Below are 26,317 nucleotides of genomic sequence, written 5' to 3' on the forward strand. Positions count from 1 at the left end.
ATTAGAAAATCATCATGATCATTTTCCTCTGATGCACCAACAAATATTTTGGAAGAGGGAAATAAAAGACAAATTTTGCGTCAGATCAAATTTTAAAAATTTGAATAGGTAAGTGTATACACTTTTTCCAAAGATTCTTCAAACTAATTCCATAAACATCCTGATTTTCGCTACTAATTTCCCAACCATTCATTGGCTCTCAAATATCAGTGTTCACAGGATCACATAATAAATATTGTGAGTCTGGATTCCAAATAAACACACTTGAATTTTAAAGTGTTTAATGGATGTACTTTATTAAAGCGGTGTTTTGAACACTGAGATATATCATTTTAGTCTGTTCACAATTATTCTATTACATACATTTAAAACAATCGTCAAAGCAGCAATGACATCAACTCACCAGGAAAAAGTACAGAATACACCCAAGTAGCACTTTGGTAAAATTGCAAAATAATGCACACAGGAGCATTTAATTTAATTAATTTTCAGCAGAAATTAAATTGAGACACATTAAGCTGCTAAATTTTATACTAGAATCCAATGGCAGATGAGTCATTTTTGGAAGGGGAGGAACTCCATGGTTTCACAGCCCAGAACACTCAATTGACCATCAATGGACCATTTCAACCATCCAACAACCAGAGAGGGAGCTGCCAGAGTCCATGGGTCTCTTTCCAGATACCAAAAGCAACAGGCAGATCATCAGAATTAGGCTTGCAAAGACACATTTTATTTCTGCTTAAGTTGTCCAGATAAGTGAATCTATTAAGTACAATAAAATATAATCCAACCAAAATTTTTTGTCACTTTCCACAGATAAGAGTATGTGAACAACTGAAGGGCTAAATACAAATCCATGCTTGTATTCAACTGCTTGATGCTAAACTTCAACCAAGCCTTCCCCTGCCTTGAAGCATTTTCTTACTATCATCTTACCATGAAATTAAATCCTTGTCCATTCTTAGAAAGGAAACGAAATGACCTGTCTGTTATTGAGGAGTTAGCACAGACCTAAATCATTCTCTGCCAAGATTCTTTAAAAAAAAAAAAATCAAGTTCCACTTTGAAAAGATAATTTCTATTCAGATTATGTGCTAATAATTGTTCAAAGCAAGTAATTTCTAATTTTGGAACCTGAGAAAAGTTTGCATCACAGAGTACAGAGATTCAAAACTGTTCCCTTCATTTCAACACAAAAATCTACAACAAATGAACAGTTGATGGAGGCAGGACAGCATTTACTTTTGAATATATTAGGTACTTAAGAACTTATACTTGTGAAAATTCACAATTATTTAAAGAATATTTTGCCAAACCAATGTTGGCAAATAGTTTGACAACACATTTGATAAAGGTGATTTATATACTACATATAAATGAAGGACAAGTGTAAATTACAATGGATTTAGGTTTAATTACAATATATAATCTACCTTATACCTACACCCACATGGTAATAGCCACATGGCAAATTCACAGTTATAACTAAAAAACTAAATTTAGAACAGTCCTCTTTCCACTACTACTTGCATAATCCCTTGTAGGCTTATTATCTTTTGTGGATTATAATAACCTACAAATTTTACTTCAACATTGTGGCTTAAAAAACAAACACCAGTATGTTTTTATGCTTTAATCAAAACTGACTGATTTTGAGTTTTAAAAGCTTTTCAGGTGAAACACAGCAGAGTCCACCTCAAACCAAGGCCCAGACAAGCCTACAAAACTCCTCTTTGTTACCCCTGCCAATCCGCCTCAGTGCATCAGTGACTTCTGAGCTTGACAACATCACTCCCATCCTTAGCTTCTAAAGTAAAAGACAGGAACAGTCATGTGAAGAATTCAGATCAAAAATGAAATCCACAGGGGCACCTGGGTGGCTCAGTGGGTTAAAGCCTCTGCCTCCAGCTCAGGTCAGGATCCCAGGGTCCTGGGATCAAGCCCCGCATGGGGCTCTCTGCTTAGCACGGAGCCTGCTTCCTTCTGCTCTCTGCCTGCCTCTCTGCCCACTTGTGGTCTCTGTCAAATAAATAAATAAAATCTTAAAAAAAAAAAAAAGAAAGAAAGAAATCTACATATTCAGGATATCATTTTGAAAGAAAAATGAAATCTATACATTCAGAATGTCATTTTGTGCTTTAGAGTTTTCGTTTGCTTTTTAGTCTGGAAATTCTCCATACTCCCAAGCGAAGCTTCTATATTTAGGTTCTGGGACCCAACTCAGAAAGAGCCAAGGAAGTTTTCCAGCTTTCTTAGGCTACCTCTGGTTCCTCACTTCCCAGACAATGAACGGGAGACTATTTGCTTTCCTTAATGTTTTTTACTTTCACTAAGCTTCCTTGGAGAAAAAAAAATTGAAATATTTGTCACCTTTTTTACCAAAGGAAAATTCCTGATTAATATATGCAGGAAAACTCAAGATTTATTTTCTTCTATTCTCAAAAAGGTGAGAAGATGTGAATATTTATATTGGACCATGTTCCTTCTAACAACAAACCTTTAAATAAAACGTAAAGACAGAAAACCAGTCGACCATGAAAACTGAGATTGGAAGATATACACTCCACCAACTTTACCTTCTTGGTTTCTTTTTTCGTTTGTCTCTGCTATAAAACTCCACATCATTCTTAACACTCAGTATTTTCCTCATGTCCTACTATTTTATTTGCAAATTACCATACAGCAATGTAGCTTCAACATGCTGGTCTGCTTCTGTGTTTTTCACATCAATTACCCACCACAAAATATCACCCACAGCCATTTTATTTTATTTTTTTTTATTTTTTTTTTATTTTTTTTTTTTAAGATTTTATTTATTTATCAGAGAGAGAGAGGGGAGAGAGAGAGCACAGGCAGACAGAATGGCAGGCAGAGGCAGAGGGAGAAGCAGGCTCCCCGCCGAGCAAGGAGCCCGATGTGGGACTCGATCCCAGGACGCTGGGATCATGACCTGAGCCGAAGGCAGCTGCCTAACCAACTGAGCCACCCAGGCGTCCCACCCAGAGCCATTTTAATTTCACTTCCTCACCTGCCAATAACCATTGGTTCTCCACTATAAAACTGCCTTCTGTTTGTCAAGAGTCCTTGGGGATAAACTTATCAATAACTTAAAGCTAACTGGTGAAGGAGTTATGCAGGCTTGTTCCCTTTAATTCTCTATGACTCCAAAATTTACATAGGTACATACACCCACACATATAACCAATTTACATTGTCTGCAAAAGTAAACTGCAGATAAAATTCCAAACACGCATGTAGAGATTCACATTTTAACAGCAAACTTACATGCAGATATAAAGAAGTATAGTTTTACATTCTTAAATTACATTAGCAAGCTGAAATATAGAATGCTTTCATGTTTTAGATTTATTCTACACTATGAATCACAGAAATAAGCGAAAAGGAGACATAAACCTCTTACTATGTAGCATTGTCAGCCAATATGGTATTATTTTTACTGACACGTTATCCAACTTGCTTACTCTATACAACAGTACATAAACATACTATATACAAAACACAGAGTTAGAGCTAACAAATGGAAACTTTATACAAAATACTTGCTACAGTCAGTATTTAAGTTTGTGTAGGTTTGACCAAAAGACTCAGTCTGTACATAACTTTTCTGATATAAAGGAGTAGTAAGAATGCTATATAGCATTCTTAGCTACAGAAAGAGAAGAATGGAGACCAAGGGACACAGCTGGAATATGAAAGTGCACTGTTGTAAATAGCCACACACTTTAACATAGAAACACACTTTCATATTATCTGAATTAATGTCTTTTGCATTGGGAAGTTTACCAGTAAGTGGTCCAGAATACAAAATATAGTCACAGAGAACTCAGTTTTCACACTTACTCCTTGGTAGAACTATTAAAAACAAACACTTGCAGCTAACACACTGCAGAGCTGTCAAAATACCTATCAGTGCTGAAGAACTTGAAGGCAAGACTCTGTTCCAACAGATTGAATGAAGAATAAGAACCATCAAAAGAAACTCATAGCTGCCCAAGAGTTTTAAAAATTAGACATATAACACTCAGCAAGTGTGTCAAAGCCACTTTTCATTTGCTCATTCAACTTGAGACTCCCAATAGCTGAATTACATGTATACTGAAACCGAGTAAGTACAGCTGAACATAAATATGACAGATATTTATGAAAAGCTACAATGTAAATGGTTAATACACTTACACTGACTTGTGTACTGATCTAGTGAGTCACAGAGTCACCCCGACACTTGTTTGACCTAGTAAGTTTCTTGACATGCTCAGTGAATAAGTGTTTCACAACAATTCAATGTCCCAGCAAGCAATCAGGCCCATCGTCCGCTGGAGGCAAAGCTTCTGCTGAATGAGAAGTTGATTTCAGAGTTCTTGTACTTTCCCCACGCACCAAAAGGCACTACGACCACAGTACTATTATCTTCACTACCATATTGTATTGCCTGTAAGGTTTAGCAGGAAGGAAGAAGAAAACACGGGAAATCAGAGTCTGTACAAAGAAAAATAACCGATAATCTAGAAGGCTATAATCTCATTTAAAATAGTTACCAGTAACTTTGCAATCATTCATTATGTATTAATATGTATGACCTTGATACATGTTTATTAGATCATACACAGAATAAAAGATGCCCCCCTCTCAAAAACCATTATTAATTATATTCCACCGGAGCAATTTTGGCAACAGAAATACCAGTGGACTAAGATCAAGGTATGTAGCTCTTGAAGAAGAAAAGAAAGCATTTAGCATAGGGACTAATACAAGGTAAAAAGTGATAACCTAAGGAAATGAAAGTGTGTAAGGTGTAGCAACAATAAGGTTTATTATGCTCCCTATGAAATGAAAAGTTGCATAAACTAAATTTCCTACAGTGGGAGAACTGTAAATCAGTTTTAAGAACAAAGTCAAATAGCAAATGATATAACACTTTAAGAAGTACTTGGGATTATACTGAACAGCAAATGTATTTCAAAAGAATAAATAGCCTGAGGCTGAAACTGTGAGGGAAATGGTAAATAAAAATATCTGCTGTAAAAAGCATCAAAATTTTGGGATGCCTGGGTGGCTCAGTTGGTTAAGTGTCTGCCTTCTGCTCAGGTCATGATCCCAGAGTCCTGGGATCAAGTACACCATCTGGCTCCTTGCTCAGCGGGAGCCTGCTTCTGTCTGCTGCTCCCCCTGCTTATGTTCTCTCTGACAAATAAATAAATAAAATCTTAAAAAAAATTTTTTTTAAAAAGCATCCAAATATAAAAAAGTTTTACAAGTAAATTGTAAGACACCCCCCCAAAAAAGGTCAGAACATAAAAGTACTAATATACTTAACATATAGAAAGTTGTTACAATAACCATGAAAAAGACAAACATGCCCATAAGAAAATGGAAAAACACTATATACACAGACAAGAAATACAAGGGTCTAATGAACCCCTGCAAATGTTTAGTTCCACCAAGAAAAAAAAAAAGCAAATTTAAAACACTAAAATTCGATTTCTCTACCTATCAAATTGGCAAAAAACAATGATCAGCATTTGGAGAAACAGAAATCTATAAACATACTAGAAAACAGTGTAAATTGGAATAGCACTTCTGGAGGGCAATTTGGCAAGCTTATTAAAAGTTTTTGAATAGGGAGCCTGAGCGGCTCAGTCAGTTAAGCATCTGCCTTCAGCTCAGGTCATGATCCCAGGGTCCTGGGGTTGAGTCCTGCATCGAGCTCCTGGCTCAGCGCAGAGTCTGCTTCTCCCCCTAACCCTGCCCACCTGCTCATGATCTCTCTCTCAAATACATAAACAAAATATTTTTTAAAAAAGGTTTTAGAATACAGTGTATCCTTTTACCTAGCAATTTTCTAAGAACTTTACCTGAGAATATAATGTATGAAGGAAAAAGATGTGCACAAGTAGATACAAGAATGTTTATACAGCGCTCTCCTTCCCTATATATTATGGGAAAGTGAAAGAAACTAAATTTGCTGATTAGGGGAACTAGTAAAAGATTTACAGCACAAAAATATAGCAGAATACAATGCAATCATTAAAACATCATTGGCTGTGTGAATGAGAACATGCATATCTGAGAGAGGTAGGTGAAATTAGAAAAGAAGTGATCCTTCAAAGGACTGGGCCCATTTCTGTAATCTCATGAACACACAGAGCAAACAAGACAATACTTCATGCTTGCCCATCTACTTTCAAACAAATACTGCTTTTTAAGTGAGGTCTTGGGGCGCCTGGGTGGCTTAGTGGGTTAAACCTCTGCCTTCAACTCAGGTCATGATCTCAGGGTCCTGGGATCGAGCCCCGCATCAGGCCCTCTGCTCAGCAGGGAGCCTGCTTCCCCCCACTCTCTCTTCCAACTGCTCTGCCTACTTGTTCTCTCTCTCTGTCAAATAAATAAATAAATAAATAATCTTTAAGTGAGGTCTTAAATCTTAATTACAAATATTAGCATTTAAAGGTTTGGGCTAAATATGCTTTCCCAGTTGCAAATGTAAAAACTGGGAAATAAGCTGTTAAATTAAAGCATGACTCTAATGATCAGTGATGGCTACAATGTCAAAGAGCTATCTATCCAGAGTATTTAAAGAGCATTTGGAGGGCGCCTGGGTGGCTCAGTGGGTTAAGCCGCTGCCTTTGGCTCGGGTCATGATCTCGGGGTCCTGGGATCGAGTCCTGCATCGGGTTCTCTACTCGGCAGGGAGCCTGCTTCCCTCTCTCTCTCTCTGCCTGCCTCTCTGCCTCCTTGTGACCTTTGCCTGTCAAATAAATAAATAAATAAAATCTTAAAAAAAAAAAAAGCAACAATTTAACTATTAAAAAAAAGAGAGCACATGGAAATTCTACATTTTATTTACTGGGTATTACTGGGCATTCCCAATTTTAGCTCTGATTGACATACTTATACATGACCTATCCATACATCTTTCTGAATTTTTTATCCACACACCCATTCCTTTTTTTTTTTTTTTTTTCTTTTAAGATTTTATTTATTTGACAGACAGAGATCACAAGTAGGCAGACAGGCAGGCAGGAGTGGGGGGTGGGGGAAAGCAGGCTCCCTGCTGAGCAGAGCCTGATTCAGGGCTCCATCCCAGGACCCTGAGATCATGACCTGAGCCGAAGGCAAAGGCTGAACTCACTGAGCCATCCAGATGCCTCTCACACACCCATTCTTAAAAACCAGACAAGGACTATGCTATAGTATTCCTAGACTGGATATTTACTTGCAGCAGTCTAGTTTAATGGTCTAGTGGTTGAATTTGGGAGCTTGGCTGTCTGGGTTTGAAGCCCAGTTCTGCAATTTAATAGTTTTGTGATCTTGAATAGGTTACTTAACTTTTCAGCCTCAGTGCCTTGGCTTTCCTCATCTGTGGAAAGGGATAGTACTAGCTCTAACCTCAGAAGGTTACAGTGATGATTACATGAATTAAATATATGTGAAGTGTCTGACACATAGTAAGTGGCATTACTATTGACTATTATAATTTACTATTGCTATTACTGTCATATCAAGCTGTGTACAAATCCAAAAATTAACATAGCACATTCCTTGCACACAAGTTTCTGAACTACTTGGGAGAACTGTGAACATTTTTAAAACTGGAACTATTACGGAGTCAAGTGTAAAATTCCTTGTAATATTGAAGCAAAACCACAAAATTTCAAAGGACTCTTAAGCCCATAGTAGCCCTGAGGGGCTGTACCGAGACCTGCACCTGGGTGTTCTCCCTGCCCCCACTTCCCCCGAACCCGTGCATGCTCCACAACCCCCTCCTTCCCCCGCACCAGCCTAAATTGGGACTTTTCTAGCAGAAGCTCTTGCTGCTGTCACCTGTTCAATCACTGCATGGGCTGCTTCGTTGGGATCATGGCACTGGTTGACAAAGTCACAGATCTCTTGACTATTCACCATGAAATTAATTCCATCTGTAGTGAGGACCAGGAAGCTGTCATCAGCATGCTGTAGCTGCAATCAGAACCAAATAGACTCAACATTTGAAGAGTGTTCAAAATTCAAAGATTTTATCGGTTTGCCAAGTGGTTTGTTTAAGAGCTTAACAGTGAAAATGGAAGGCTAATATTTTGGGCAAAATTAACATTTGTAGCATCGACCACCAAGGACAAACCTGGTGTGTACTTAGTAACACCACAAAGGGAGAATCTCGACAGCCAAATGATGAGAGGCAAGCATGGTCCAATGGTGGTGGGCACTGCGGTCTCTGGAGTCAGGCTTCCTGGGCTCACAGTGTCCCTCTACTTTTTGGCTAGGCAAACACAGGTAAGTTCACCTACACTCTTGATTTGTCTTCTCTGTAAAATGGGGTGCTAGTAGCTATTCTGGACAGAGCCTGGCCCACAGTAAACCCTACTTAAGTATCTGTTAGACACAATAAATGTAAGTGGGGTAGCTCTCTGCCACCATGGTTGGGAGCCTCTATTATACAGGCCTAGGCGCTGGCACTTGCAGAGAAGGAAGTGTCAGCTCACAACTGGGTGTGTGTTGAGGGAGGTGCAGTGTTAACTGGGCCACTGATCGACAGCATGCAAAAGATGTCAGAGAAAGGGAGGTGGGCGATTATTTACTTTGGGGCACAAGGGAGGCCAAGGTCAGATTCCGAGTGATGGTGATGCCAGATATCACGCGTCGGTGAGGAAGGACAGCAGAGCCATTCCACCAGGCCATCGCAGTACAGGGTAAAGCAAAAACCAAGCACTTCATCCTACAGCAGAGGCCAGTATCTTATTTTATCTGAAAAGTTTATCTATCCTTCCACAAACTACTTCTTCTGAAAGTCATGTTGGCTTTAATGAAGGCTTCTAGCTGGAAGTAATCCTGCTTTCATTCCTTGCACATCTATCAGATGTTGCAGATTGTTACCTTAATCCTCTTTGTTTCTGGTTCTGCTATCACACCACTGGTTTTAAGATCCAAGTCTCCAAGACTCCTTGTCATTGCAAGTCTGCCATTCACGTGAGGCTGTCCCAAACTATTCCAAGCCACAAAACCACCACATTTCTTGATCCTGGTCCAAGAAAAAAAGACTGACATGATACCCCGGAAATGGAGGCATGGTTATATTTAAGAGAAATCAGTTTAAAATGCAAGGTTTCAGGGTGCCTGGGTGGCTCAGTCAGTTAAGCTTCTGCCTTCGGCTCAGGTCATGATCTCGGGGTCCTGGGATCGAGTCCTGAGTCGGGCTTCCTGCTTAGTAAAGAGTCTGCTTCTCACTCTCCATCTCCCCCTCCCCGCCACTCATGCTCTCTCTCTCTCTCAAATAATAAAATCTTTCAAAAAAATAAAAATAAAAATAAAATGCAAGGTTTCATTTCTATCTTGAACTATAGAAACAGCATCCTCATAGAATGATCAGTGGAGCTGGTACCTTTCTTTTTCATCTTTTCTTTCTGGAGTATGGTCAATGGTCAGCTTCATAGGTTTTCCTTTTCTACACAAAATAGCCCGGCTATCCCCAACACTGGCTACAACCAGTTCAATACCATCTCTCACCAGGGCTATCGTTGCAGTAGTCCCAGAGGTCAGAAGGGATGCTGTAAACATTATGAAAAAGAGTGTAAGTCAGTGACAGTCAAACGATAGGTTATGGAATTTGTATTACAAAACACAGGCATGTTAAACTAATGCTGAAAAGTGTCATTCTGATCTAACTAGAAGTAACGCAAATAAAATGCAAAGGAACTATGTAAGGAAGAGCATGCAGAGGAAGAAGTATTTAATTCAGTAACAAGGCTCCATGCAAACAGAAAAGGTTGCTAACCTAATTTGGTAAAAAATACAATACTGTCTCCACATGGCCTCTATTTATATAAACTAGAGCTGACTTGAACTGATAATTATGACACCCTTCTGTATACATCAGGTGTCCATATTAAAAGTATTGTATTTTAATTACATTAGCTAAAATGGCAGGATGATTTTTAGGTCTACTGAGCTCACTTAGGCAAGCTGACTTTTCTAAAATTTTTATGCACTTAGAAGGCTTTTTCTTCCATTTCTTAACTTCTATTTTGTGACTGCATTATCAGTTAATAAGCTAAGTAAGAATGCCAAGAGCGTATCATTTGCTCTTCAAGTGCTGTATTTTATATTCTTTCCTTCTACAATTGTTTTAACTTTACAAATGTTCACCAAAAAAATCCTAAAATGGTTAAAGGTCCACATTCTTTTCTATTTATCTTTGTCCTCCTCCCCAGACATGAAACAAAGTTACAGCCATCATTTTATTAGGAAATGGGGTGTGAAGAACCAAGTTCATGCTGGTTTCCCAAACACTTAGTGTTAGTTCACACTTAATTTTCTCTGACCACTAACAAAATTAAATGTCACTTGACTCAAGGTTGCCACTGCTTCCTTCAACCAACCCAAACTGCATTTTTGCGTCTTTCTTTGCTTTATTCAAACTGCATCTGCCCTAAGTTCTTTACTACGCATTAAAAATTTTGAAGATGCATTGAGCCTTGCTGAAAGTGAAACTACTGTGAAATTAAGGGCTAAAAAGTAAAGCAAATTGGAAGAAACTGAAAAAGATAATTTATTTAAAGCAGGTATTGTCTTCAGTAACACGATTAACTCTTTAAAGCATCTAAATAAAATATTCAGGTGATCATCCAAAGATGATTTCTTCTTCAAAGGTAGATTTAGGAAAGTGCTACTGATTTGACTGATTGAGGCTCAATATTTCCAATTTTTTCTTTCCAAAAAGATGCTTTAAAATGTGTTTAAAAAATTTCATCAGTAATACATTTTGGATGAAGATATATATATATATAGATATAGATATAGATATCTATATCTATATATATATATACACAAACACATATATATTTTCATATTCCAATTGGTGTATTAAAATGCCTGCTTTAATCAGAAATGTAAAATGGAAAAAAATTAATAAATCCTAATCCTTTTTGTCCATGCTGAATCTAATTTATTGAGAAATAGCATTTATAGCTGCACTATCTTCCCATTGATCTTTCGATTTTGGAACTGTTGCACAAGATAGTATCTCAGCAATGCTAAAACATATTACATATTTGTCATTGTGTAACGTGACTGTTTTAGCATAAGAATCAGTGATGTTCACATTTAGTTAAATTTTCAGTTTCCCAAAACGTTGTATCATGGAACAGTCAGAGTTTAACCACTGTGATCTTTTCCAATGATGGGAAGCACCAGGCAAGAGAGCACAGGCAGTCACTCACATGCTACCCATCCAAGAAACTTAGTATTCCTCTCCTTTGCTTAAGTGATCAGCAGCAGCTTTTTAAACAAGTGCTTTTAATTAGCTATATCAAAAGAGTTAAAATTCCATAAATGAACACTTCTAAGTTTCACTGTTTAGGATTCTATTGTTATTCATGTCCACCTCGGCCACCCAGGAATTTCAAAGGTCTTGAGTTTTAACCAACCCAACTTCACAGTTCCAAAATCCCAGGATTTATGGGAAATTTTTCAAAACTAACTGTTGATTCTGGTTTGCTAAGGATCTAAGAAGTAAAGATTAAATAAGCATTTATTTCATTTAACATTTAACATGGAAGTAAATATTCTCATTTTTTGCCCTAACAACAAAAACTATAAAACTAAGACATCTTTCAATAAGGTCTTAACACTCACTGTACATTTCCTACTGCAAGTCATCTCAACTAATGGGACAAAGAGGATGTGGGAACCTTCCAGTAGTCCAGGCTAGGAACCGCTGGACTCCTTCACCTGGGACAAAATTAAGCAGATCTCTCTTTCCACTGAAGCCCAGCATATAGTGTCCACGGGCTCCAGGTCTAGAGCTGCTGACCAGGCACAGTTCTCTGCCACAAATAACACGCACAGAGGCAAATAGGAAATTCACCCAGGAATTGTGCTCAAACATTACAAACCTGCAACACAGGGGAGGGCAGAGAAAGAGCTGCAAAATAAGGGGAAGCATTTTTATTTGGGTGAAATTTTCACTAGCAAATTACATAGTATTTCAGGAGGTGCCAGATCAACGAATTCAAGACTCAGTTTGCCCAAGTTGATGGTATTTTGTAGCTGAATCCGTTTTTTCATCGCAGAGTAAAATCTCTTAGCTTCACAGCTTCCCATGGTTGGGAAAACTATATGCAAACTCAGCCATACCAAACATATATGCAGTGTTAACACAGAAACACATCTATACATTCATACTCTCACACATGCATACCACTCACACATACTTTAATAGTTAGTCCTGAGAAGTAAGACAGTAGCTCTACGGAGCTGGAAAAAAGACATTGTCAATTTGATTGGTATTAGCATCAGAACTGTCCCAATAACTAACGGGAAAATTCATGGGTTCTGCGTTGAATATTTTGTATCTAACAAGCAGTACATAATCAGAGAGGATGTTCACTACAGTATACCACCAAATTACTGGGAGTCAAATATATATTAAGAAGGAATTAAAGCACCTCCTGTACCAGACACAAGAAGTACACATTTGTTAATGACACTTAATTTTTCTTTTCAGTAGACTGATTAATTTAAATTAATTGTTTAAATATCAGCTAGTAAGGCTCTTGAGCTCTGGTGCATATTTGTAAGTTTATGGAAGTCACAAAATGCGTATTTCTGCAGCTCTCTTCTTTCCCCGGTGTTGCAGGTCGACATATCAACGAAAAATGATCAAGTTTTTGAATGGCAACATAAAAGTAAAAGCTCTACTTTTCACAGTATAAACCACCCCTCCCAGTAATAATTGTTTACTACGTAACAATTGTTTATGGTGTAAACAATACTATGTATAAACCAATATGGTTTCCAATATTTATTAAACACGGGTGTCCAGACACTCAGGACTCATGAACACTGAAATGCAAGTAATGAACTGAAGCAGTAACAGCACAATAAGTATCTCTTCAGTGTCGTCCCTATTGCTCTTTTCTTTTGGCTGCGCCCAGTGTAAGACGGGTCCTCAAAAACACCGGCTTTCTAACACTGGTTATTTTGTAGGGATCAAGTAATGTGAAGCACATGGACGTTTCCAATGGGACTCACGATGCTGCCACCAACATCTCACACTCTGAAAGTCAGAGCAAGTCTTCTCTTTCTGATCCATCTGTCTTTTGGGGAACTTTGCTGCTTTCAAGCCTTAAGCAATCCAGAAACACTTGGAAGCCTTTATAGAATGTAAAGGATGTAATCTCGGTTTTCTACCACCCCGTTTGTTTTAAGTGAGATTTGCTCATAGACAGGAGCGTAATGGGAAATCATTTGAATTTGCTGGCTGGTTTCATTAGTTGTCAAAAAACGTATGACTGGCATGAATTGAATACAAAAATATTTGAAGATAATGAAATTAGCTTCATAAATAAGGGTTATTTCAAAATGTGTCAACAACAAATCCACAGGGGCGCCTGGGTGACTCAGTGGGTTAAGTCTCTACCTTTGGCTCCAGTCGTGATCTCCGGGTCCTGGGATCAAGTGAGCCCACTGGCCTCTCTGCTCAGCGGGGAATCTCTTCCCCACCTGCCTCTGCCTGCCTCTCTGGCTACTTGTGATCTCTGTCTGTCAAATAAATAAAGTCTTAAAAAAAAAGAATCAATAAAAATAGCCAGCAACTTCTAAGGGCAAGATTCTTGCTGTTTTTGGTAAGTGGCATTCTGATTTTCTTCTCCTCAAACCATTGCATTTCTTTTTTTTAAGATTTTATTTATTTATTTGACAGAGAGAGATCCCAAGTAGACAGACAGGCAGGCAGAGAGAGAGAGAGAGGCTGGAAGCAGGCTCGGGGCTGAGCAGAGAGCGACCCCATCCAGGATCCTGAGATCATGACCCGAACCAAAGGCGGTGGCTTAATCCACTGATCCACCCAGGGGCGCCCAAACCATCACATTTTAAACTGAAATAGTAACTATTTTAAATGATAACAGAATAATCTGAAGCACTTTATGCAAATGTGACGGCTTTGGACTAAATTCTTGAAAAGGAAAATGTTTTATGTTCACTTTATTTTGTTTACTTTCTCTCAAGAAAGCTAATATGGTATAATTTAGGGGTACTCCTCCCATTTATACCCCAAATTCTACCATTACTGATTCATTCCCTTGGTTTAACCAATCTCTTTTCAGGCTTCCCCTACTTAAAATTCAAATCCACACAGGATGACTCATTAAAACACATACACTGTATTTATAATTTCATTCAACTGGCTCTAGAATAATCAAAGAATAAACTGTAATAACTTTGGTGAGAAAGAACAGACATGGCCATCAGGCCAGTCCAAATAATTGAGTGCCTTCCAGATTCTATACAGGGTGCTCAGCGATGGAGATTCAGAATGAATAAGCACAGTCCCTACCTTTAAATCCTTCACTGGAAGGGATCAAGGAGAGAAAATAGGACTGACGCTGATAGAAAAGGCTAAAAAAAAAAACCTACAAAAAACCTGGAAAGGGCAAACTGCACTTACTTCGCAATTTTATTTAACTAGCCTGGCTCCTACCCATAGCTCTGCCAAAAGAACATTATCCATTCTTATAATGCTGACACAGCTTCAGTTCTTACTAAAAACCAAAAAAAAAGTTTTTAATTTAAATAATAACTTTGAAATCTGAAACATGTTTTTTTAATCCACAAATTGTAAATAACATACACCATCTACCTTTGGTGGCTTTAATATATTTGATAAAATAGGTCCCAATATCAAAAGGCAGTTTTTAGCAACACTGAAAAGATTGGCAACTTACTGAGAATAAATTTTAAAGCTGTTCCCAAAATACTTATTTAAAAACACACACACAGACCAAATGATCTCTAAGAATACATACAAAACAAGATTTAAGAACAACAATGTCATGGTAGACCCCTTTCTTTTAGCAGCACACTGGGTAACATTGTTGTGCTCCATTGTACTTGTAAACAAATGGCCATTAAATGAAAAGTAAATTTTAGACTACCTTATGAAATTTCTGAGATCATTAGCTCAAGGCATATGACAGATGAACTAAGTTAAATAAATTCAGTTTAAATTTATTATTAGAAAAATTATATTTTTTATGATTACTTACTTTGTACAACTGTCTCTGAGTAAAACACTTTTAGAAAGTTTCTTTTAAGGTAGGCCAATTAAACAATTTTTTTCCTTAAGTTCAAAATTCCCTTTAATTAGAATTTATTATTTTATAAAATGAAAGGGGTCCTCTTATACGCCGAATCTCAGTTTGCAGCATCTTTGTCAATTAGATCTTTTACCAAAGGGCTGACTGCACATGTTTGATTGTTGGCCCACACATTCCCCATTATAAGCTTGAGGGTTTTCTTCTGACAGGTAGAGCCCAGTAACAACTGGGACACACCCCCCCACATTAGAGCCAATGAACACCAGGGTGTGAGATACAGCCAACCTGGTTATGGATGAAACCAGAGCATACCAATCTTCAGTCATAAAAATAAAACTACAAGAAAGTGTTTTTGACTCTTCTCTTTTACCTCCTATATTTGACCCATTAGGAACAAGAGTTCAATCATATACCTACAATTTGCCTTCTCTCAACCTCTATTTTCAAAGGTGAGGAGCCAGCTGGAAGGAAAAAAGTCCAAAGGAATGAAGGAGAAGAGAAAATGGGCCGAATGATCTACAAACAAGAAAACAAATCCCTGAACAAAGAGAGTGGACTCTGATGCTTTTCCAAAAAGTATGATGACAATAAGGTTCTCAAAAAAACAAAAGGGGGGGGGGCAGGAAAAATCTTGTAAGATGGTGAATAGAGCCATCTTACTCATCTTCTATGATCTTCATCATTAAGCATGCCCATGAGAGAGGCTACTGTGGGTGCCAGGGAAATCCCAGTGCTCACTCTGCAACTAGCCCTTGTCAGGGAAATGAGGAGCATTTCCATCCCTGTGCTCTCCAACTGAAAATTGTGAAATGTTATTTCTCTGGTGCTTTGACTTCCTTTAAATGAAAAGGTGAACCAAACACAGATTAATAGTGTGCCATTCACTTTCAAATCAGTTATGAGGTATGTATGCATACATTTAAATGGTCATTGCGGAAGTTTTCCAGGAGCAAAAGATTTGGGGGTCAGCTAATTAGAAAACACAAATTCCGTTTTTCTGAACACTTTTGATAAATTTGGTCAAAATCAGAAACATTCCACTTTCAAAACTTCAGGACATGCAGTAGATAAATTTTAAAAATTCAGCTGACATGTCCTTGTGTTTAACAAATAAAAACAAAAACATCCCTGGTTACCACAAAACTGCAAAACCAAACTTTTCCTTCTAATTAAACAAAACAGTGCATACTAGCCATTGTCTTTTCTTATTTAGGACCAGTTAGCAGTTTCTTCTTGTCTGGACAGTTACTACATGGCTAAATGAGATCACCCTCCAGTGTCTTTCAGTACTTGCTCATCAGATTCATCTAAAAAACCCAAAACTGTAAACCCTCCCACAGTATGGACCTCCTGTCCATATAAAGAGCAAATTTAAAAAATTTTTAATCTTTTTAAAATTTAAATTCAGAACCATTTTAGGGCTTCAATTTTTGAAAAATTCTTCAAGATATTTCCTTTAAAAATGAGGTTCTAACATTAATTTGTATTCCAAACAGCATTTGAAGTTATTCCTACTATAAAGCCACTTTCAACATAAGCATCCTCATAAATAAACTTACATTCCCACCCCAAAGGGCTTAAATTGTTTCCTTTAATTAGACAAGCCCCCTAAGACTCTAAGGAATGTGACTGTTTTACTTACCATCCGCAGACAGGTGGGCGTGCCTTGAAAACGCTTTATCTATTTCTAGAAAAGCCAAGGTCAACACAGTTTCCAAGTTCTTCTCCTTAGGAAGCAAGTCCCTTTATGGAGAGGGAAAAAGAGTCCCAAACAACTGTTTTATAATAGTTTCTCTTCTTCATCCAGGTCCCTCTAGCTAGCTGTTAGTCCATGCAATGGAACTCCATGGTTTGTCTTTCAGATGCTTAAAATCCATAGATTAGCAAATCAAATTAGGAAATAACTAGACTAGGAAATAAGCCTTTAAGAACAATAAAAGTCCAAGTCTCCCTCCTTAAAGATGAATCAACAACCCTGAGAAGTCAAAATTTCCTTCAAATAAATTTACGTTACTGAGTTCAAAACATGAATAAATCAACTGATGAACAGAATAACTATACACAAGAAAACAAGAAATTGTCATGTTCTCCCTCTTTTAATTCAAGCCATATGATCCCCAAAAGACATTAATAACTGCAGTAAATAAACTTTTTTAAGAGCTCCAAAATACCCTCATTAAATGCATTTTCCCCACACTACTGTCAATCATCTAAAGCTACAGGTACCACTTGGAAGAAGAATTACCATTTATTGAAAAACCGCAGGTCATGCACTGTAGGAGTAAATGCTTTTCATAATACATGAGACCGTGCAGCTTGTACGACTCAGCTTGACACGATCACAAATCTAAGTGCTGTTGATCCTGGTCAGCGTCCCCACCAGGCGGAATGGTAATAACCATCAGTAGTAACACGGAGCAGGCTTAAGCTACTGCTTGTTCGTCAACCAACGGTATGAAACCACTCAATTAACTAGGGTAACCCTGAACATCTCAGCCAAAAGGCTGACGTTTCAAACCTGAAGTATAAGGTAAACTGCAAAGTCAAGAGTGAAAGCCACTGTACATACATGATGCATTTCTCCATGTGGGTGTGACAGAAATCCGCGGCTGCAGGTCCGCCGTGGCCGTCATACACCGCGAAGTACAGGACCTCATCTGTCAGCTGAGCGCTGTCAAACCGGTCTTCATTCTCTTTCCGTTTCCCAATATGCGAGGCGCAGCCCACGTTCTCCAGGCTGATTTTGGGAATTGGCTTGCCATACTTAATGCTGGGCGGCAGCAGAATGGGCTCATCGATGCGGTTATCCCAGATCCCAAAATTATCCCAGGTGGCCGGACGCCCACTACCATCCGGATCAAACCGAGAACACCTGGGCTCCGACGTGGAGCTGTGGCAGGTGGGTGTCAGCCGCTTGTCGTCCTGCAGTAGGCGGGAGCTTAGCAGCACTCTCCTTCTCACGTGGCTCCCACCGCTTCTCACCAAAGTAATTAGGGCTGCTGTGGACATACCTCAACTCCAAAGGACTCGGGAATGAGGGAAAGACCAACAGAACAATAATGGAATGTCTTCAAGAAAAATGATGTAACTGAGGAGGGGGGGAGAGAGAGAGAGAGAGAGAGAGAGATTCCATCAGTAATTTCACATGTAACTGAGGTATCATTAGATATTACCAAAATGTAGGGCCATAAAGAATGTGGCACCTAACAGCCCACTTCTAAGAATAGTGGATCAAAACCAACATTGATTTACATACCCCTTTCACAGTGTTTAAATTCTATAAACATTTGACAATGTGTATGTATCATGTAGAACAAATGTTTCTCAAACTTTAACCTACAGTCACCCCGAGAACTTGTTAAAACACAGATTCTGCTTCAGTCTGCCTGGGGTGGAACCCAAGATTCTGCATTTCGAGCCAGCTCCCTGGTGACAGCAGCTGATCCCTCAGGCCCATACTTTGTATAGCAAGAAGGTAAAACACAGGTGTAAATAAATATTCTTCCCTTTGTTAAGGCCACTGCTCTGAAGAAAAGGTAGGGGCAAATGTTGACAGTTCCAAAGTCTCTTAAGGAGGAAGGAAGTAAAAGTAATTGGTTATAGAATAGTTAGGACAGGGGCGCCTGGGTGACTGAGTTGTCCAGTGTCTGCCTTCGGCTCAGGTCATGATCCCAGAGGCTTGGATGGAGCTCCACATCAGGCTTCCTGCTCAGCGGGGAGCCGGCTTTTCCCTCTCCCACTCCCCCTGCTTGTGTTCCCTCTCTTGCTATCTCTCTGTCAAATAAATAAATAAATGAAATCTTTTTTAAAAAATAGGGCAGTTCTGGGGCGTCTGATGGGTTAAGCCTCTGCCTTAGGCTCGGGTCACGATCCCAGGGTCCTGGGATCGAGCCCCGCATCGGGCTCTCTGCCAGGCAGGGAGCCTGCTTCCCCCTCTCTCTGCCTGCCTTTCTGCCTACTGTGATCTCTGTCTTAGATAAATAAATAAAATCTTTTAAAAAAAAAAATTGGACAGTTCTGTACTCAGAGTGCCCAAGTTTTAACAAAGACACAACCTAGGATCTAAATTCTGTTTTAAGAATTGTCAACTTAGAGGGCGCCTGGGTGGCTCAGTGGGTTAAGCCGCTGCCTTCGGCTCAGGTCATGATCTCAGGGTCCTGGGATCGAGTCCCGCATTGGGCTCTCTGCTCAGCGGGGAGCCTGCTTCCTCCTCTCTCTCTCTCTGCCTGCCTCTCTGCCTACTTGTGATCTCTCTCTCTCTCTGTCAAATAAATAAATAAAAAATCTTAAAAAAAAAAAAAAAGAATTGTCAACTTAGGGACACCTTGGTGGCTCAGTCAATTAAGCAGCTGCCTTCGGCTCAGGTCAGGACCATAGGGTCCTGGAATTGAGTCCCACATTGGACTCCCAGCTCAGCGGGGAGCCTGCTTCTCCATCTGCCTGCTGCTCTCCCTGCTTGTGCTCACTCGCTCTTTCCCTCTTTCTGGCAAATAAATAAATCAAATTTTTTTAAAAACTGCCAACTAAACTTCACATACTTTATTGTTAATGAAGAATGGTTCCTGCAAACACTCCCACAGGCACAAGGAAGAGACAGTTCTGATGTGTGTGATCACTGGGACTGGGGGACCCCACCCTTGTGAGTTATGAGCAACTGATTTATGCATTTACATTAACAGCTGCTGGTCTCCTATCTACCCATCCAGCAGCCCAGCCCTTGTCTGCCCTGCAGACTGGGAGCTACTGCCCGAGACCACATTTCTTTTAACCTATTCCTCTGCACCCCCATTTCTGGACTCTGCCCCAAAGCTGAATCCTCCCCTGGGTGTTGTCAGGGGGAATTCCTACACCCTTGCAAGAAGGGCTGTGTTCCTGGCAGTTTTCCATACAGATAAGGTTCCAAGCAAAAATTCAACTTCACACTACTTTGTTTTGTTACTTAATGTATTAAAAAAAAAAAAAAACAACTGGAAAAGACAGCATAATGTCAAGATTTGATAATGCTGGTGGAGGGTATACAGGTATTACTCTCAATTGTATGTTTGAATTATTTCACAATAAAAAGTTGAAAAAATACCTCAACAAAGGGCACATATCCACACCACACACACAAAGCCCAACTTGAGTGAACCCGTAAGTACATGCGCTGCAGATTTCAAATAATCTTTTTCAAATAAATTTTTGGAAATCAGTCTAGTTGTATAAGAACAGTAAATAAAACAGTAGAAAGAAAAGATGATGTTCTAAAGAGCTCCCTTATGGGGGACCTGGGTGGCTCAGTGGGTTAAAGCCTCTGCCTTCAGCTCAGGTCATGATCCCGGGGTCCTGGGACCAGGGTCCTGGGATTGAGCCCTGCATCGGGCTCTCTGCTCAGTGGGGAACCTACTTCCTATTCTCTCTCTGCCTGCCTCTCTGCCTACTTGTGATCTCTGTCAAATAAAATAAATAAAAAGAGCTCCCTTAGATATCTCTACAACAAAAAACATGTGTGCCCTGCCTTCATAGAATTTAGTATAAAGAAGGCCTCCCAAAGAATTAATGTACTGTGAAAGACTTAGGAGGCCATTCCTTCGTCCCCTTTTAGCTAATAGCAGGTGTAGAAGATTGAAACTCCCTTCTGTGACAGTATTAGGGGTGGAGGAGATGTAGTATTCTGGTTATCAAGTATCAAACAGAAGCAACTCATTAAACTACCCAAAAAAGGTGTTTATCTCTTTGCTTCTGACTGAAGGTGATCTTTTTATTCAGCAATAATAACTATGTTAAATAAAGGTAAGGACTTGGGAAGAAATTTCAAACTATAATACAATCTATGCTAGGGAACTGATTATTGATGGAGATACTTCACAAAGCAGCTTTATACCATACAGAAAATAAAGAAAACTTTTAAGATACGCTTCTTACAAACCATTCATATTGAAGAGTGCAAGAAATTAGTGAAGCACAATTCTTTTTTCTTTTACACTGAGCTGTAATTGACAATACAATACTGCACTAGTTTCAAGGGCACAATATAATGAGTTTGTTTTTGTATAAGCAAAGTACTATTCTTTTGGCTTCAGTCTGAAATCATGTGAGCTTTATTCAGCCCTGGGCCTTTTTGCTGTTGTTCACCTAATTTAAACAAGAGTTCTAGAATGAGAAGCAAATAAATATTGAGTAAATTCTTTTGCAGCTCTTCTAGGGCACTCTTGTCTTCTCTCTCTCTCCTCCAAAAACAAAACCAGAGCTGCATTTTTAGCAGGCAACAAATATCCATTGGAAACATTATTTAAGAATGAAATAAAGGGCGCCTGGGTAGCTCAGTCGGGTGAGCATTGGACTCTTGGTTTCAGCTCATGTGCTGATCTTACGGGTTATGGGCTCCAGCCCCACTGTTGGGCTCTGTGCTCAGCGTGAAGTCTAGGGGGATTCTGGATTCTCTCCCCCTGCTCCTTCCTCCCCACACTCCGGCGCTCGCTTTCTTGCTCGTTCTCGCGCGCTCCTGCGCACGCTCTCTCGCCCCCCTGAAATAAATAAATAAATCTTAAAAAAAAAAAAAAAAGAAGAATGAAATAAAATGGAAGTTGGGCAGTTTCTGTAAAAAAGGGGGCACTTGGGTGGCTCAGTGGGTTAAGCCTCTACCTTCAGCTCAGCTCCTGATCTCTCTGCTCAGCGGGGAACCTGCTTCCCCCTCCCTGCCTGCCTCTGCCTACTTGCGATCTCTCTCGGCTAATAAATAAAATCTTAAGAAATAATAATAATAATAATAATAATAATAATAATAAAAGCCTCGCTAGACTAAAATCAATCATCAACTTGGCCTTCCTCACTTATTATCTGCACAATCATCTCATAAAGTAAGCAGAAGAGTCAGGAAAACATTTACTTTGGGGGATACTTTCGGCATAGATGAAACGTGAGCCAGATATACAACTAGATCAGCGTATTCAAGCAGGTGACTGTGTATTTCCAAAGCAATATAATTAAATCATATTAATCTCCTTATTCCCTGGGGAAACATTCAAAGACGACCTGTGTTCCCAAGCTAAATAACTACTTTGAATTAAACCTGCACATCAAAAAAAGTTTCCTCCAGGGATTCAAGCTAAGAATTAGCCATCAGCTGCCCCCAGTTCTCCAAACGTCCACAGAAATGGCTACACACTGACTAGCAGACAAGAAAGTCTAATTTATGATGTGGGGAAGAAACCCAAAGTCTACGGGGGCAAAACAAAACAAAACAAAACAAAACAAAAAAAACAAAAACAAAACCCAATCAATGTCCTTCATAACAAAAAGAGTGGAGAACAACCTGACAAACACCTAAGAGATACTTTAATTGTCAGCTTAGCAATTATAAATTGGCATGTATTTATCATTCTGCCCTTCCCCCAAAAAAAGTTATTCAGGAATCTTTTATGTCAATCTCTCAGAAATCAGGATTAGGTTATTTTTTAAACAATTTTAACATTTATATTCAATCTTTGAAAGTAAAAGTCATCCAAAAGAGTCAAAGGGCAGAATTCCACGTGAAAGCTAGTTGAAGACACAAAAATGTCAGAGCAAGAGTTAAATCAACCAAGAGCACAAGAATATATTAGCCACACATTATATTCAACTAGCAAATATAAAATGCAAAAACAATCTTAAGAAAATAAAGGTAAATAACTTGGCTGGAATCCTAGTGACAGACAGGTTATTTATATCAACAACCTAAACTATATATTTTATATATATATATAAATAATTTATAAATATATAAAATTTATATATATAAATATTATATATATAAAAACCTGTATTTCATATATATAAATATATGTATTTTTTAAAGAATTTTATTTATTTGACAGATCACAAGTAGGCAGAGAGGCAGGCAGAGAGAGAGGAGGAAGCAAGCTCCCTGGTGAGCAGAGAGCCTGATGCGGGGAAAGCAGAGGCTTTAACCCAGTGAGCCACCCGGGTGCCCCCAACCTAAACTATATTGATAGTCATAGACCAAAAGGGGGGAAAAAAGGACAATTTTCCTTCTAGACCAAACTGTTCCAAATTCCTTTTTATTTCCCAATCAAAACAAAAATTTATGACCCACAAATTTACTGTTAATCACATGAATATTTAACAATGTGAGTATGCACACATATATACACACACAAAGAAACCCTATATATTCTACATACTGTCAATAAATAAATGCCTGAAAACATTTTCCTTTTTTTTTCAGCGTTTTTAAAAATTTATTTTCAGCATAACAGTATCATTATTTTTGCACCACACCCAGCGCTCCATGCAATCCGTGCCCTCTATAATACCCACCACCTGGTACCCCGACCTCCCACCCCCCGCCCCTTCAAACCCCTCATTTTCCTTTTTCATCATTTTCACACTGATTTGTGTGACCAGGGGGTTCTCCATCTTCCTCCTTAATGTTTTAACAGTTTAATAGGATTCTTGAAAGTCCTGACACAGAACTCGTGACCAGTGAAAAATGTTGGCACCTGGTTTAACAATTCTGACTAGCAGGAGGGATTCTCAGCAAAGGGGTTACATTGGAAGTAAGCGTTGACACAATTTGAGTAGGCACATAAATTCTGCATGAGGGCACTGCTGAAAGCCCACATCCTGCGAGTAGGAAATCTCAGGTGAAATGCATCAGAAAGGAGAAAAAGATGCATTTGGTTTGTAGTGCACTTTTGAAATACATACTTGATTTAAAAATAAAAGACGGTGAAGAAAAGCCACAATATATAGCTACAAGATTGCTATGCTAGTTTTGCATCTTCATATCATTCCCATTTTATAACCCCTCAATTGCTTAAATATCTCAAAGCTATGCAAATTTATTTTTGGATAAGAGAGTCACTCACTGTTTCTGGAAAGAGGATACACTTGGGATTTCAGTTAAACTGTTGACTGCTGAAAGCAGGTCAAAAGGGCAATTTAAGGGCACCTGGGTGGCTCAGTGGGTTAAAGCCTCTGCCTTCGGCTCAGGTCATGATCCCAGCGTCCTGGGATCAAGCCCTGCATCGGGCTCTCTGCTCAGCAGGGAGCCTGCTTCCTCCTCTCTCTGCCTGCCTCTCTGCCTACTTGTGATTTCTGCCAGTCAAATAAATAAATAAAATCTTTAAAAAAAAAAAAAAAAAAAAAGGGCAATTTATTGTTGAAATTTCAAGTGCATGCCAAAATTATTCAGTCATTCTATGGTTCAGTACTGCAGAACGCTGTTTCGATCTATCCCTCCAGCAAAAAAAATGTAAGAAAATATTCATATTTGCCCATTATAAAGCAAAATTCAGGTACCTTTACATCAGTAACTTGCACAAAGGATACACATGGAATTTTAATATTCTCAAAGCAAATATTTATCAACTTTTTTAAAGACAAGCAACGCATCCCAGTAAATTCAAGTATTTCAGGAAATGTGGGCTCCAATATTTTATCAGTACTCGGCTGGGAGGAAGGGAAACAAAGTATAATAATGTTCATGAGGGAAAGAACAACAATAAAAACCCCAAATGATTCCCCTTGGGTTTGATGTGAACATGTTTAGATGTTTAGAGGAAGTAAAGTCCTGAATAGTGTTTATTATTCTAATTCCATAGATATATTTTAAAACATCTTTGTTAATGTGGATACAATTCATACACCACGTTCCAAACCTGTACCTTTATACTTCATTTAAGGATTTTCCTTGACATTCTATACTACATCAACAGCACATCTCCCCTCTTCTTTCCTCTTCTCTAAGATTCTAGTCAAGGGAGGTGCCTTTGTCAACAGAAAGTGCCTATGGTTGCAAGAAAAAAACATTAACAAGAACTCACTGCTCAAAAATTGTAACTATTTTATTACCCAGTGATGCATCTGTTCTCTTCCTCTAATACCATGACATCACTACTCTTCTTCAAGACCATTATAATCCGTCACTTGTCACTCATTCTGACACCGGCGACAATCTCATTCCTTCCTCCGCACTGGTGGAGGATGAGTGCAAAGGGCTTAAGCGGCCTTGCTGCACGTTTTCAGTCTGAAGCTCAGAAAGGCCAGTGGAGCTTTAGGGACTCCAAATTCCCTGGCTATTTCCACCCGAAGTCTCGTCTTTGTCGCCTCCTGTGAAATCTCTCACCTACATGATGCGGTTACTAAAAAAAAAAACACAAAACATCACCAGCCACAAGGCTTCTCCTAGCAAGGCAAAACCCACATCCTCAGATCGACACCAACCAGGGCTCTGCATCCTGCTTATTCCGGTCCCCTGAAACGCTCACCCTCGGACAGTTCAGGATCCTGGGCTCGCTCGCCGGCTGTGACACATCAGTAGCCAGTGTGATAACACGGCAGGAAGCACACCCTCCCGCCCGCGCAGCGCTGCAGATGGCTAGGCTCCCTCCAGCACCTTCCGCCGCCCGGTCTCCGCCTCCCAACCACCCTCTCGCCGCACAGATCTCGGGCGTCGCCACGTCTCCTTCACCCCGGTTCCATCGGCGGCGACAACGCGACGCTGACCCCTGCAGCATCCTCGAGTCCGGAGTGGGCGACCCGGATCTCCGCTACGGGGTAACGCGAACGAGCAGCCCCGGTCCTTTCCACCATCCAGTTCGTGGTCCCTCCTGCCTTCCAACCCCGGCCCAGTCCACTCGCAATGGTGGCGCCTCCAGCAAGTCAAGTTTAAGGTCGAGCGTGGGGGGTCCCGGCGGGAAACGCCCACTGCCTGCAGCTCAGTCGGGGTGGGCCGCGACAGAACGTGCTACTCAGGACCTCCGAAGAGAAGGAAGCGGCGCACAGAGAACCCAGACGCTGACTGTGGGGCTGGGGATTCGGACTTACATTTCCCCTCCCCTCCCTGACGAACCCTCCGTTTCCCCTCCACTCCGCAGACTCCGAGCGCAGGGATGCGACCCCACCTATAAATAATATCATAAACTGTTAGCAATAAATGAAGTGCCCTAGCTCTAGGCTCTTACCTCGCGACGGGCACGTCCCTGGAAATTTTCTAATTAATTAACGGAGGGCGGGGAAGGGACTTCCCGCTGGGCAAGTAAGATTGCCTTCCCCGATGTTTCCGATTTCTGGAGCAAGCAGCTAGCACAGCCACTGGCTCTCCCGCTGGAAAATCTCCCCAGTTTTTCGCCCGCAGTGAGCCAGATGGAGGGCGGGGGGAGTCTGTTCCCGCTGACTGACGGCAACTCTGGCCAATCCGCGCTCGGAGAAGCGGTGCGCCGGCC

At 39.8% G+C, this 26,317-nt stretch overlaps 1 protein-coding gene across 6 annotated transcripts; it reads right to left on the reverse strand.

The window, feature by feature from the left end:
- Positions 1–3,012: 3,012 nt before the first annotated feature.
- On the reverse strand, positions 3,013–26,254 carry PPM1K (protein phosphatase, Mg2+/Mn2+ dependent 1K). Of its 6 annotated transcripts, none has more exons than XM_032332846.1 (8): positions 26,057–26,254; positions 24,945–25,234; positions 17,680–18,198; positions 16,753–16,853; positions 9,398–9,563; positions 8,893–9,037; positions 7,846–7,980; positions 3,013–4,453 (listed from the first exon to the last, which is right to left on the reverse strand). In XM_032332846.1, the coding sequence occupies exons 3-8, from the start codon at positions 18,117–18,119 to the stop codon at positions 4,322–4,324; spliced, it is 1,119 nt and encodes a 372-aa protein (XP_032188737.1). In that variant the 5' UTR covers positions 18,120–18,198; positions 24,945–25,234; positions 26,057–26,254; the 3' UTR covers positions 3,013–4,321. The 6 variants fall into 6 exon arrangements, with proteins under 6 accessions (XP_032188737.1, XP_032188739.1, XP_032188738.1 ...); XM_032332848.1 differs by lacking the exon at positions 26,057–26,254 and adding an exon at positions 25,361–25,451; XM_032332847.1 differs by lacking the exon at positions 26,057–26,254 and adding an exon at positions 25,317–25,405.
- Between the last annotated feature and the right edge of the window lie 63 nt (positions 26,255–26,317).

The sequence above is a fragment of the Mustela erminea genome, chromosome 2 (assembly GCF_009829155.1).
Source record: "Mustela erminea isolate mMusErm1 chromosome 2, mMusErm1.Pri, whole genome shotgun sequence".
Taxonomy (NCBI): domain Eukaryota; kingdom Metazoa; phylum Chordata; class Mammalia; order Carnivora; family Mustelidae; genus Mustela; species Mustela erminea.

Bases quoted from the DNA above. Each gene is read 5' to 3' on its own strand.
- PPM1K (XM_032332845.1), bottom strand. From the start codon at position 18,119: ATGTCCACAGCAGCCCTAATTACTTTGGTGAGAAGCGGTGGGAGCCAC. The intron at 9,038-9,397 runs GTACCAGCTCCA...TTCTTGGACCAG, and splicing joins AGAAAAGATGAAAAAGAAAG to GATCAAGAAATGTGGTGGTT. The intron at 4,454-7,845 runs GTGACAGCAGCA...TAAACCTTACAG, and splicing joins CCCATGCAGTGATTGAACAG to GCAATACAATATGGTAGTGA.